The 13,804-nt window shown below is 32.3% G+C and overlaps 2 protein-coding genes across 2 annotated transcripts; one reads left to right on the top strand and one right to left on the bottom strand.

Moving 5' to 3' along the window:
- Positions 1-2,450: 2,450 nt before the first annotated feature.
- On the top strand, positions 2,451-4,290 carry LOC118041617 (uncharacterized). The gene is made up of 3 exons (XM_035049058.2): positions 2,451-2,837; positions 3,101-3,165; positions 3,328-4,290. Exons 1-3 carry the CDS (start codon positions 2,676-2,678, stop codon positions 4,004-4,006), a joined length of 906 nt encoding a protein of 301 aa, XP_034904949.1. The 5' UTR covers positions 2,451-2,675; the 3' UTR covers positions 4,007-4,290.
- Positions 4,291-9,487: 5,197 nt separating this feature from the next.
- Positions 9,488-13,451, bottom strand: LOC118041618 (syntaxin-71). Its single transcript, XM_035049059.2, has 9 exons — positions 13,182-13,451; positions 12,954-13,079; positions 12,685-12,850; positions 12,470-12,555; positions 12,259-12,327; positions 12,124-12,168; positions 11,455-11,517; positions 11,272-11,348; positions 9,488-9,915 (listed from the first exon to the last, which is right to left on the bottom strand). The coding sequence occupies exons 1-9, from the start codon at positions 13,335-13,337 to the stop codon at positions 9,903-9,905; spliced, it is 801 nt and encodes a 266-aa protein (XP_034904950.1). The 5' UTR covers positions 13,338-13,451; the 3' UTR covers positions 9,488-9,902.
- Between the last annotated feature and the right edge of the window lie 353 nt (positions 13,452-13,804).

Raw genomic sequence — 13,804 nt, 5'->3', positions numbered from 1 at the left:
TAATTCAGGCCTCAGGGATGCATGAATTGCAGCTCAACTTACCTCCCCGGCCCCCTCAGGTTTCGCTTCTTTCTTTTCCATGGGTCCTTCGTTTTCAACCACTTAACTGGTCTCTCCATAGCTGCTGCGTGTTGCGTTTTCTAGCCATAGCTCTTCCAGTGATTAAAAAAGCAACGTTGGTTTTCTCTAGGGCACAATCCCTACAGTCAGCTCAAAATGGTCTAGCAATTAGCATCCAAGTTTTGTTTTGCACAGACTGGGACCCCTGGGCATGGCTCTTCCTGTGGATAAAAAGAAAGGTATTTCGTTAGAATGCCCTCTGTTTTTAATTGCTTTAAAATGCCTTTTCCTTAACAACTCACAGTTATTTGTTCTACTTGCTTTTAGAGGTAAAAAAAAAAAAAAAACATACATATTCATATTCATATTTCTTGTTTTAGGCATTTACGTTTCTCTGTATTTGATCGATCATCTGCTAGCTATCCATTCTGTGCCATGGCCGCATGCACATGAGTCGATGTTTGACCGATGCCTCGGGATGGATCCATTAAAGGAAACAATATACAGCTTCAATTTCCTCAAGGCCACAAAAGAACATTGCCTATGGTAACAAGCTTTTTTTTTACTTCCCCAAGTATTTTTTTTTTCCATGTATGCACGCTATTATTCATAAGATCTTAGAAGACAACCTCTCAAGTTTTTTTTTTTTGAGAGGACTGATTAAGGCAAACAACAAAACTCTCTCGTCCTTCCTCGTGTTTTTTTCATCTGCTGACATAAATGCTAATATACAGATATATATATATATATATATATATATATATAGAGAGAGAGAGAGAGAGAGAGAGAGAAGGAGAGGAGGGGGGTAATGAGGGGCATTTCCCTTGATAAGGCATTCTGGAATGGAAGTAATATGCTTTCACCTCGCAAAAGTATTCTACTAGCATGCTTTTTCTGAAAGCCTACCTCCAGGTGACACGTAAGACACTAATCTCTGGTATCGGATTGTGAGTTTTCAAGCCTTGGTAGTCTCCATCGTCTCTCAAAGCATCAGAGCCGTCAATCTTCTGAGACAGCAGGGACCCACTAAGTACACTCATCAAATCCATGTTTATGTGGACCAAACGTGCTTGCCACCTTCTCCACCCGCGAGTGGGTTTGGAGCGTGAAACCCACGCATCCTCTATCTTCCCTTTGTTCTAGGGGAAAAAAGGCGTTAGGTTTCACGTATTTTTAATCAATTTTGAAAAGCTTCATGTTACCCAAAATACCCCTTCATCCTGATACGCTTGGGGTAATGATCACGTGGGCAAGCTCCTACGGAGTTTTATCAAACGGAGAAGGCCATCGCATAAATGAGGAGAGATTAACTGTAAATAATGTAACTCTGTATTGTTACTGCAGCACACATTATCAATTATGGAACGCCGCTACAGTTGTAAACTGCAGTTTGCTCACACGTTTTACATCTTATTTGATTTTATGTTTTTTTGCTTTTGCGTGTACAAGAGCAGTAATTAGTCAAGTGAATTAAAAAGTGGTGGTTTTGGTGGTTGGTATTTTAAAAAAAAAATATTGAAGTCTATTCTTATATATAGAATGTATATTATAGCTGGGTAAATTTTATCTTTTAGTGAATTAACTCGGTTTAATAAGATTAGTTAACATCTAATAAGCTTTTAAATATCAAGATTTAGATAAAAATAATCATATAAACTCATTTTTATCTTTTATTTTTTTGTTTTTCGTGGTAAAATTTTTATATATCATAATGGTGGAAAATAATACTTTAAAATTTTGTTATACTAGATAAGAAAATAAATACAAAACACACAAAAATATATTTGATTTAAAATATAAAAATAAACATATAATAAATATGTTTTTGACATAATTTTAAAATGGATTTTATATTTTGAAAAAAAAAATAGAAGGACATGTAACTTCTATTTTCTCTGTCTTTATATATTTTTTATTTTTTAAAAAAATATATATCTTTTATTCCAAGAAAATAACTAAACACCACTTGTGTATCTGAGAGGTACATGAAATTTTACTCTCCAAATGGCTAAATTACTATTTGTATGTAGAAATCTTAAACTAAAGTTCTCAAGTGATGAAAGTATAAAGTCTATTTTGACAATTAGACAGCACGCTGGCTTTTAATTTCTAACCCGAGTCAAAAAAATGGGAAGAACTTTCAAGAAATGAGTGGATGGCAACTGAGAGCAAGACAGATACACCTTACCTTAGCAAGGACTGACCTCATACGATAGTCGCCTATCTATAGATGCTTTGGACATGTATCATGACGTGTAATAGCGGCAGGCTTTTTTTCCGTTTGCTCAAATCTCCAGTGTAAATAATAAAACAACGTAAGGACAAAACAGTCCAAATAAAGAATATTAATAAAAATCGAAACATATGAAGGGCCGAGAAAGCAACAGAAAGTTAATAAGAAAACCCTCAATATCGAGTTCTGTGAGATCTGCAGCGAGCAAAAACAATAGCAAAGAGAGCCAGCCCCCTCTTCCTCTCCTTCCTTCCCTTCCTTTTTTTCCCTTTGAATCCCAAAAAACCTTGCCCTCCCTCTATCCGTTGGATCTAATATACAGATACAACCACCTTCATCTTGTAACTATATAAACCCGTAATTATTATTCTCTTCTTCAAACATGAGGATTCGAAAGAACGCAAAGCTCTCATCTCTCATGCTCTCGCAGGGTTCTTCAGGAGCTCAGCCACTGCAGACACACGTTTGCCAGCTAAACCAGTCACCATGGGATGTGATTTCTTTCTCTCAAGAAACTTATTACCCATCTTCTTCACTCTACCAGGTAAGTTTTTTTGTTATGAAATGTCTCTCTTCATTTCCTTCACTTTCTTCTTTTTTTTGACAGATCTACTAAAACCCTTCCTCTATTTATCCTCTCTTTGCCTGCATTTCCTCCTCTTCTTCTTAGGGTTTTTCAGATACCAAACATTAGGGTTGCTTTAAAACCCTAAATTTTCTTGGTTTTGTCGTGTATTCTTCTCCTAATAGATTATTAGGTTAATGGGTCTCCCTCATTGATTACTCTTTGGTTCTTCTATCTATCAGTTCGAAGGAGAGGATAGCTTTAATGGAAATGGTAGCTTAGGTGATTCTGTTGGTGCTGTTGAGAGGTAATTTAATCTCTACTACCAATTTTGATATATCGTATTGTTTAGCATTAGGGTTTTTGGAATAGCTCGATATTTCGGAAGTAATTGTTGGAAATTCTTAATGGAATGGTAAGCTTGTGTTTGCGGCTGTTGAATATTGTTGGATTATATAATTATGCGCAGTGTCGCGTCGATGATGATGGAAGATTCAGAAGAAAAAGGAATGATGAAAATGAAGGTCGATCATATGGTTATTGTTGACGATAATTATGAAAATGAAGGTAACAAGAGATCAGAAATGTTCGGTGATTGTGAAGAAATGAAAATAGATAGCGAATTCAAGCTCAAGAAATGCAACAAGACCGATGGCAAAGGCTGGCATTGCAAGAACGACACTAAAAATGGGCGCACTGTGTGCGACCATCATCATCATTTGACATCTCACAAATCATCATATAGCAACATCAACAACAACATTAATGGTAGTGCTGCTACAAAAAAACCCGATAAGGTTGCTTCTATTATTGGGGCGCGCCGTGGTCGGGCAAAGTCGGCCAAAAAAGGGTCATCATCGAGCTCAAATCCGTATGAATTTTACTATTATTCTGGGTTTGGGCCGTTGTGGGGAAAGAGAAGAGGAGATAAGGATACTGTCAACAAGAGTGAAGCCAAGGAAGTCGATAATAGTACTGTTATCGGTTCCATGATTCCAAATACGACACCGTCTTCAAGTTATTCACCGATTGAAAATAATCAAGGGTTTGATTATGTTGATGAGGATGACGACGACGAAGAGGAAGACAGTGGCAAGAAACGGATGCGGAAACCCGTGAAAGCGAGGTCTCTGAAGTCTCTTATGTGAAGGGTTTGGAGGAGGGGCAAGAGAGGCGAAGATGCTGTGGCTGCTGTTTTTTTTTTTTTGTTTTTTGTTTTTTTTTTTATTTTGTTGTATCGAAACTATCGGGTTTCTTTTTTAGGTAGAGGAGTTTTTGTGATAATTTCGTTGCACATGCTGTTGTGTATTATCATGCGTGAGTTTAATGTTTTCTCTGTAACATGCCAGTAGGAGAAGTTGTGGGGTGTGAGACGAGTGTACCTAAAGATTGTGTAAGTCAATGGTTTGAAAATGGAAGGGTAGTTTGGTAACCTCGAGTCTTTGTTTGATATTTTTCAACAGCGACTTAGGGAATGTAGGTGCGCAGATTTTTCAGATATGGAGTGACGTGGCGCGTTACATGATTGTTTTGCAAATAAAATAACATGAAAGGGATTATCACATTTTGTAATTTTCTCTTCACATCAAATAGATTTTCTCAGCACGCCCTCGCTTTTATTTTTATCATGACGGAAGCAGTTGAATTTTCATTGTAAAAAAGAAAAGAAAAACCCGTTACGGAAACATGAGAGAAATAGTACGATGCCTTGTTAGTAATATTGCTTGTTAGCCAATTTCATGAGTTAACTTCATTCATAAATATGTTTTGAATTTAACAAAAATGCAATGAGTTATGTCGGTTCCAATCACGTTTTTAATTTTTTTATGTTTTATTTTATTTTAGTGTTAATGTGCTAATATAAAAATAATTTTTTTAAAAAATAAAAAAATATATATTATTTTTAATATATTTTTAAATAAAAAATGAGGAGATAAACATTATTTTAATCAAATGTTGGTTAACATATTAAAACAAAGGAGGTATTAATTAATATGAGTAATTGTCTTGATTGTACAAATGGTCTCTTTGACCATCAAGATTTTTAACTTCATGTGGTGATTGACGTGGATAGTTGCTTTACATGAAAATTAGTCTTTGATGTATGAAAGTTGGTTTGAGGATGTCTCTAGTCTTCTAAAAAATAAACAATATATTTTTTTATTTTCACATACAATTGCATGGAAATCATTGAAGCGTGACTATTTTTAGTTGAATTTGTTTTTTTAAATTATGATAAGACTTTATTAGAAGTATAATGTTACAAAAAATTATTTCTAGACACTTTTGGAAAAGATTTATTAAAAAGAAAATGTTTCCCTACATAATCATGGTAGTTTTTTTTTTTTTTTAAAATACGAGTTGTTCCAAGTTTTGTTGCAAAAAATAACTTGATATCCTGATAAACATTTTACATGAATTAAGTAAATTGGTTTATGCACGTATAACAAAAATTTGTTTTAAATGTAACATTTTAAAATAAAATAAGATTACTCAATTAATTTAAATAAAAACTAACAACTACAAGCTAGTTAATAAAAACTTAAGGGAACTCGGTGTTTTACTCTAGAGGATACAAAATGTTGTGTTGAAATAATGTAATATATAATGCTTTACTGTTCTTAAATAAAACCATTGAACTGACTATTATGAATAATATAGGTTTTTTAAAAGATTTATTAGTCATTATTGAATTGATTGAGAATATCTCATATTTTAAAAACATATTAGAGTGATCAAATTACTTTTAAAAGAAAAAAAATTTAAGTTAATATCCAAAGGCTACTTTATATTTTTATTATGATTTTAAGTTATAATGAAGTTTATCAAGATACAATTTGATACTTTAATAAATATAAAATATTATTTAAAAATAAAAGGTTGCTAACACGTGCAAAACACGCATCAAGAGTGGGAGATGATTATGCTCTTTAGGTGGCATTTGAGGCATATCTTAGTGGCCGAAATGCTGCCTTCTACGATGGTGTTTTAGAAGCATCCTAACATCCTCTTTCAAACAGTCAAGCACTTGTACATGATAGGGTAATGGTTGAGCTTTGATGAACATTTTTCTTCTCCCTTTTTTCTTATCTCTCCACGCCTTAAGTTTTGCGATTGCCCTCTCAAAAATTAAATATGTTATGTCTATTTATATCAATTTTAATCATTGTTATTTTGAATGCTATATGTCTTGATTTTAATGCCTTTTGCAGCTGATCTTGTTTTCCAATTTGTCATTTAGCATTTGATGTTATCTAGTTTTTATATCCATTTTGATTTTTATTTTTCTAATTATAATTTTTTTTTATCATTTTTTCTCTCTTTTTTTTAATACAATTTTTTTTATTATTTTTTCTCTCTCTCTCTCTCTCTCTCTCTCTCTAATTGTATCCCTCGTTATTTTATATTTAATTTTATATCATATCTAGTCCTTATTTTTTTTTTATTGCTATTTGTTTTGTTTCTTAATTTTGGATGACTTTGGTAAAGAGTTTCAAATATTAGCTCAACTTGATTTTGGTAATTTTTAGGTCCTTTTTTAATTTTTTTTTCCAATTTCATCCTGTTACATTATGTTATAATTGGGCTTTGAGTTTCGTGATTTTTTATGCCTTTTTTTTTCTTTATGATTATCTCAATCTTATATCTTAGATTATGGGTTAGTCGAGTTAACTTAAACTTTATTTCAATTTTTCTTATTTTTTTAGTTTTACCTTTTATCATATAGTTTGTTTGAGAATTGACCTTCATTGTTTTACTCAATTTTTTTTATTCAGGGTTATCTCAGCTTCATGACCAGGTTGTGAATTTGACATGTTGGCTCGAGTAAGGTTTTTTATTTTTTTTTAAATTGATTTTCCTAGTTTGTTCTTCAATATTTGATTTGAAGGTAATCGAGCTTCATATTTTTTTTTACGAAAGTTATTTCATTTTCATTCAATTTTTATATTGTTATCAAAGAAGATCACTTAAATATTTTAAGAATATTTAAATGATATATTTTTATGATATTGATAATGTTCATTTTCTTTTACGAGTTATTTTTTACTATATATATAATTATGTTATTAAATTAACTTAGCTTATTAACCCACTTGAATCAATGTCTCTAAATTTCTTTTACCTTTTTAAAAATGCTATCACTATGCGACTAATTTTTTTTTGCTATCACATAAAATTTAACCTTACTTGCCGGATACTGCTAGCCACCGATGACAAGAAAAGTTGGTTTTCTCTTGGGAAAAATGGCTGGGATTTTTTTACTTGGGAGACCCGTCCTGGTTGAAGTGGGTCTAGACTCTGGATCGAGTGGGATAATGGTTTTTGATACAGACCAAAATTAGCGTGGAAAAATTAATTACAAAAAAATTTCTCTAAAAAACAAAAAACAAAATTCTAACGATGGGCCTGGACCGACCATGTATAAAAGTCTCATCTTTCAAGACAAGCAAAACGAGGCAATTTTTTTTTCTTTTTACAATTCACGGTCATGTTTATTTATTTATTTATTATTTTATTAATATAAATATCTGAATCAACTTGCACGTATTTTTAACTAATTTTATAGGTTCTAAAATTTATAATCATATAAGTTTCCAATAACTCTGAAATTTATGGAACTCGAATTGATAACCTCTAGAAAATAAATATAAAATTTAACCAGTTAAACTACACCTCTCAAAATTAATTTCACTGCATGTTCATTGTTTATTTTTATTTATATACATGATAAAACTTTATCTACAAGTGAGAGAGCCCGTGACTATTTATATTAATTACAGTAGTACATGCCTTGTCAAAAAAAAAAAAAAAAGTGGAAAAAAAATTGATATCGACTTTAAGTTGCCCATAGCATGCCCGTTTGAGCTATACGAAATTTGTCACAAAAATCCCATCATTTTTAACAAGAATCATCCTATTTAATTCTTGAACGCGACAGAATAATACGAAAAGCGAAAGTTAATAGTGTAGACCATCATATAGTATAAAATGCATCTAGTACGTATAGGTTTATACTCTATATTATAATGCTTGCTACGCTATGCTGCCTTTACTTCACTGTAGTATCGGTGACTTGGTTTGATTAAACTAATCACGTGGTCGATTGCCAAAAACTTAGTTTTCACGACTTTGTTCTATTTCAGAACTCGAATTTCTTTCCTGGCGTTTACTTGCAATTTTCTAATATTTATTATGCTTTTCAAGACTTACTAATTTAGCAAGATAATAGAAAATACCTAGCGAGGTCAGCTAGTGTAATAATTAACTAGTTTGTATGTTAGAGCTAGCTATGTTTTAGTGGAACTTGATTTTTTTTAGAAGTAAAAAAAAAAATTATCGGGTTTTAAAAAATTATCTGGTATTGTAATTAAATTTCAAAATATATTTTGATTTTTTTTATAAAAATCTTTCTATTAGCTTAACTTACCAATACAATAATTTTAATTGGAATCATTGAATCAAAATTTTTTAATATTTTATTATAGAAAGTTAATAAGAATATTAAAATAATATGTCAATATTTTATGTAATTGAAAGCTGAAAAAATTATAAATATTATAAAAACATGTTAAAAACTTATTTAAAAATTTCAACAATAAAAAATCGATTTCAATTGAATTCTCATGAATAATCATATATATAAAAATTGAAAATATTTATTAAAATAAAAATAAAAATTTATAATAGTATTTAAGAGGGCACGTTGAATTTGATAAATCTTTTCCAGTGTAAAAACCAGTATTTGAACTCGTGATTCTAACCTTAATTGAATGAGATACTACACATATTTATTATAAAATAATTTTAAAAAATATATTAAAATGTCTCACTATTTATATAAATAATAAAACAGACCCAAGTTTTAAGTAATTTTCTAAAAAGCTACCATTCATCAATTTTTAAAAAACGAAGTTCAGAAACCAATAAAAAAACAAAATTATCCGAATGGAAATGGCACATCAAACTAGTACCTGTGTGGTGATATTGTGTAAGCGAGCCAAGAAACTGAGTCGACACACGAGTGTCTGGGATGTTGGGAGGTGGGAAGACAAAGGAATTTACAGACCAAATTTCGCGAATTACTTAATTTCTAATTACAAAAGGCCCTTTTGGTTTAGATTCTTTGAAATCCACAGAATAAACTCCCAGAAATGAAAAGAAGAGCACGCTCCTCATGCGAGCGTGGGGGCAGAAGTGGATGGCTCATGTCAGAAAAGGCTGCAATCAGATGGCTCATCTTTATTTCACTGTTGATTATTTGGCAATCAAATAAATGTACCTTATTTAATTATTTGAAGCAGGGTTGAATGAAGCTGCTGAAGGCCCCATTTGGAAGTGCGGTTTAAAAAGAAATTGGTCAAAATTTATTATTTTTATTTAAAATTATTTTTTATGTTTTTCGTTTGTTTTAATATTAAAATTTTAAAAAATATTATTTTAATATACTTTTAAATAAAAAACGCAGATCTTCATTGCATGATGTGTTAAATTATGCTTTCAAAGTTGTTTCATTGGCCTTTTTTTTCCTTTTCCATTGAATGGCAACAGCTTAGCTACAAAGCTATAAATTTTACTACTTATTTTTAAATATTCTTATCAATATTTTTAAAAATTGAAAAGAAAACAAAAACAAACACTCTACCCTTCCCAAGCAGGGGTCTAAAAATTCATATATTTAGTAAAAGTGGATAGGGAGGATACAAGATCATCCTAAAATACTTCATGAGCATCTAGCGATGCATGGCGCAAACTAACCAATGATCTCAAAATACTCCATTAGCAGCATAGAATTGAAAACGCCAACTACAAAGAGACTCGAAGAAACCCTGATAAAGTGGGAATTATATTAAAAATGTCTCAATGTTTCAGTTTCAAGTTGCTGGAAATTACAGTTTATGGAGAAATTAATAGCTACAGATGTAAAGACTCTTCCAGTAAGCATTATGTAGTGCAATGATGCATGCAAAGACGACCCAGTAGCAGCAGAAAGCTGTATATGCCAGGAGATTAGTAGTTGTGGAAGTGGTTGCTGGAATGCTCGTTTCACTTCAACACGCTGCAAGAGAGAAGGAATGATCTCAAAATATGTAATAAAATCGTCAAAAGCTTCATCAGCAATCCGAGGTTAAGTTGTCTGCGTTTTCTTTCACTGATTGGAGGAAGATGGTTCAAGCAGCTCCTACCTTAGCCCAGACAGTTCTGGACACAAAATGCATGGCAAACAAAGCAGAAACATACCAGTGCTTTGAAGCTCGTAACATGTAGACAAGACAAAACCTTTAAACAATCTTTTGACGACACGTTCATGGAATCATCTTATGGAAAAATTTGCTGATACTTTTCCCCATTTAATGGCTTCTGTTATTTACCATTTTCTATCTCTAGACAAAGTTCAAGAAGTATTAATAGTACTTCTTGAATCATCTAGATAAAATATTTATAAGTTTTATCTTTTAAAATAAAAAATACATATATTTCAAAGTATTAACTAACTTAAAATTCAAGAACAAATATCATTTCTTGAATTTAAAGCTTTTTTAAATTATTTTATATCTTTTTCATAAATATATTAACTTTATCATTTTATATTTTTCTATAAATATATTAACTTTATCATCGCAAAGTCTTTCAGTTCTCCTGATTATGACTGGTTTTTGCAGGTATTCAAGTTTCTATTATTAACCTGGAGTTTCTTAGATTAACAAGAAAAAATCCAAGCACTTGAATATATTAATTAACTACTATTCCACACACAACCTTTTTATAGTTGCATATCTTGGATTTTAGGACATTATAAGTTATGACACTGTGATGGATTTTTCATTAATTCTCCCTCTTTTTCCGTCTTATGTTGCGGGGGAAGGGTTGTGGGTAAGCACACTTGCTGGAAAGAAAATTTTGCCTTCAAATTGTATAAATCCAAATCTAACAGTTTCACTTCTAGGAAACCATATGCTCTCCACATCATTGATATGAAGGGGAAAGCAAGTGACGACAATGCCTCCAGACAAACATCAATCCAGAAATTATATCACTGGATAAGCAGCAGTATGGAAGCGCATGATGACAGCATAATACACACACACACACACACACACACACACACACACCAAGCATAAACAATAACGAAGATGTCAAATATCGTTCATGTTCATAGGAAGATCAGGACTTGTCCAACATGAAGTCAACAAGAAACATGTTGAACTTCGAGCACTCATGATTTGTTAAGTAACACCTGATTGATTCATTGAATAGCTTGTAATTGAGCTAATTCTGACTTGAGCTGAAGCATGTTGAAACAACAATGTAGCATGGTTGGCCTTCTTTAAGCAAATTATTATTTGATATTCCAAAACAAAATGGCAAGCAATATAAGGAAGTCCCATGTACATCTCGTCCAAAAAGAACTTACTTGTAGAGATAGGCAGCAATGCCTAAGATTATAACCAAGAGGATGATATCAATACAAAAGTTGCGACTGGACCTCATCTGTTTTAATATCAAAATGCAAACATAGGAAAAATGAGTAGCAGACTTGAAACAGGGGACAGCAATAGTTTTCAGTTTCGAATTATCAAATTAATGATGCATTTACCTTGTTTATAGTATCCTTAAGTCTCACATTAGTAGTTTTAAGGTCAGAGGCTGCTCGGTCAACCTGCAAGAATGTCAGAGGATTACTACTGAAATTTGATGTAACCAACCGTTCAAGTTAAAACATCAAAACAAATAACTACCATTTTGCAATGAATAATATGCACAGCTTCTACCATTATCTAAAGTATTTGGTGATCGTTGAACATAATGTTCAACGTAATGATCATTACTTCTAAGAAAAATATCTCTTCCCAGTAACCAAATCACGAATAGTAACTGTGATTTTCTTTTAATAGATCAAAAGTAGATATTGTTAGAGTATAATATAAATCTGACATGATATCAGAGCTTTGATAACCAAGTGGTTACGAGTTCAAATCTCACAATTTCTATTTATTTAATAAAAATTAAGTACAGGGTAATATGAGTTTGTGTAAGTTTTAAAGTCAAAGGGCTTTCATTTGAGGATGTATGTTAAAGAATAATATAAATCTTATCCTGAAACTTTATTTAACAATTTAAATTATTGAGCTGAGATGGTTCTTTGACTGGTGTATACTATTATTGCCCAAGGGGAAAGCCCACTTGCCACTATGCTATAGCTGTTAAATACCTCCGGTAAAATGTACAGTTCGAAGGACTATAACACCAGGAAAGTGGAAAATACCTTGTCATCAATTTCATCCATCAATGGCACTTGTCTGTCCACCTCCTGCAGGCAGCATTCGTAATTCAGTGATAAACATTATTCAAAATATTTACCACTAAACAGAAGTTCATTGAAAATAGGACATAACCAAACCTCATTCATGTCATGGGCCATGTTTTTCAGAGTGTCCAAACCTTCTGCTATAACATCTAAACCTTGATCCTGCAAGAAGTCAAATCAAATCCCAGAATAGATCATCAATAACTTCACTCAAGTTTGCTCCATTAACCTTATTGCACTTGAAATCATGACCTTTTCCGATCACGATACAAGTAAGAACAAAGAAAAAGCACAAAACACTTGCCTGTTTCACTCTCCGCATTTCATATTCCTGCCTAAACTGATCCGACTCTTCAGTTTGCTGAAAATACTCATCATCAAACCTTCCATCTGATCCAAATTCGAAAAAAAAGAAGAAAAATCATCGAAACTTCAACTACAATCATCCCATCCACGAAACAAGAATAAACAATCAAAAAACCAATAATCAACTCCAAAAAAAAAAATTCATTTTTTTACCATAAGTTGAATCAAATTTAATTCCTCCATGCGATGCTGAAGGCGCAGAATCTCCACCTTGTTTAGCTGCACTAATATTTCCATCTGCAACAGCTTCGATTCTATCTTTTAATGCAGCAACCAAATCACTTCTCACCTCGCGCTCTTCATTCGATAGCCCTTTCACCTACACCCAAAATTATTATTATCCCATTAATCTCCATTGTTTCTAAGAACAAAAACACGTTTTTCAAATAGCTAATCAGATATAATAAATTTACAAAAACAACCTGCTTAAAAGCGAGTCTCTGTAATTTAGGGATTTCCTCAAGTAATCGAGCCTTTGTTCTTCGAATCTCTGCATTCATAGCAACAGCCGTGGCCCTGCTTTTCTCTATTTTCGCTGCCTCTGATTTCTACCAAAAAAAAAAAAGATACACCCTCTATTTCCCTTTCCAATTCAAAGAAAACAAACAAGGAATAAAAATAAAAAAAAGGGAAACCGAGGTGATATTTACCTGGAGAACAGCATCGAGGTCGGCCTCAACGACTGCGTATAAGCGAGCGAAAGCATCGTCGCCAGCAGCGTTGAGGTTTTTCTGCTTATCAACGTCGTATTTGTCAAATTTCTTGCAGATTGAATCGACTCGCGTAACCAAATCGATGACAGTCATTTTTCCGGTTGGATTAAAACTGAAAGTTGTGATCTTTTTACGTGTTCTGTCTCTGACCAGTTTCGTTTGAGCGGTTTTTTTGTTGGTTTTAAAGTTGTTTTTGTTTGGACACGGAACAGAACAAAGGGACGGCGAGAGTTTCGAAGGCTAAAATTCGGTGGGTCCTATGTCTAAGTCCTTACAGTTTTAAGATGGCCGCTTGATAATGACACGTGTTGACATGGAAGAGTTCTTTTGACCAATCGGATGGTTGCGGGACAGGAGTAGGACACACATTCTTCCTTTTCTTTGTCTTTTCTAAAATAAATAAAAATAGTTTTTTTTTCGGATTTTTTAAAAATAGATAGATTCTGAAATTAAATATGAGACTTATAAAAATAAAATAAAATAATATTTCTATCCATACTGAACTCTCTTCTGATTTTTTACTTTTCCTTATATTTTTTTTTATAAACAAAAAAATTCAC

The sequence above is a fragment of the Populus alba genome, chromosome 14, assembly GCF_005239225.2.
Source record: "Populus alba chromosome 14, ASM523922v2, whole genome shotgun sequence".
Lineage (NCBI taxonomy): Eukaryota > Viridiplantae > Streptophyta > Magnoliopsida > Malpighiales > Salicaceae > Populus > Populus alba.
Note: the sequence above shows the minus strand (reverse complement) of the source record. Positions and strands in the feature narration are given on the sequence as shown.

Excerpts from the sequence above, each read along its gene's own strand:
- LOC118041617 (XM_035049058.2), top strand. The coding sequence starts at position 2,676 with ATGAGGATTCGAAAGAACGCAAAGCTCTCATCTCTCATGCTCTCGCAG. Across the intron at positions 2,838-3,100 it reads CATCTTCTTCACTCTACCAG|TTCGAAGGAGAGGATAGCTT; the intron begins GTAAGTTTTTTT and ends TCTATCTATCAG. Across the intron at positions 3,166-3,327 it reads TCTGTTGGTGCTGTTGAGAG|TGTCGCGTCGATGATGATGG; the intron begins GTAATTTAATCT and ends AATTATGCGCAG.
- LOC118041618 (XM_035049059.2), bottom strand. The coding sequence starts at position 13,337 with ATGACTGTCATCGATTTGGTTACGCGAGTCGATTCAATCTGCAAGAAA. Across the intron at positions 13,080-13,181 it reads ACCTCGATGCTGTTCTCCAG|AAATCAGAGGCAGCGAAAAT; the intron begins GTAAATATCACC and ends TTTTTTTGGTAG. Across the intron at positions 12,556-12,684 it reads TAAATTTGATTCAACTTATG|ATGGAAGGTTTGATGATGAG; the intron begins GTAAAAAAATGA and ends AATTTGGATCAG.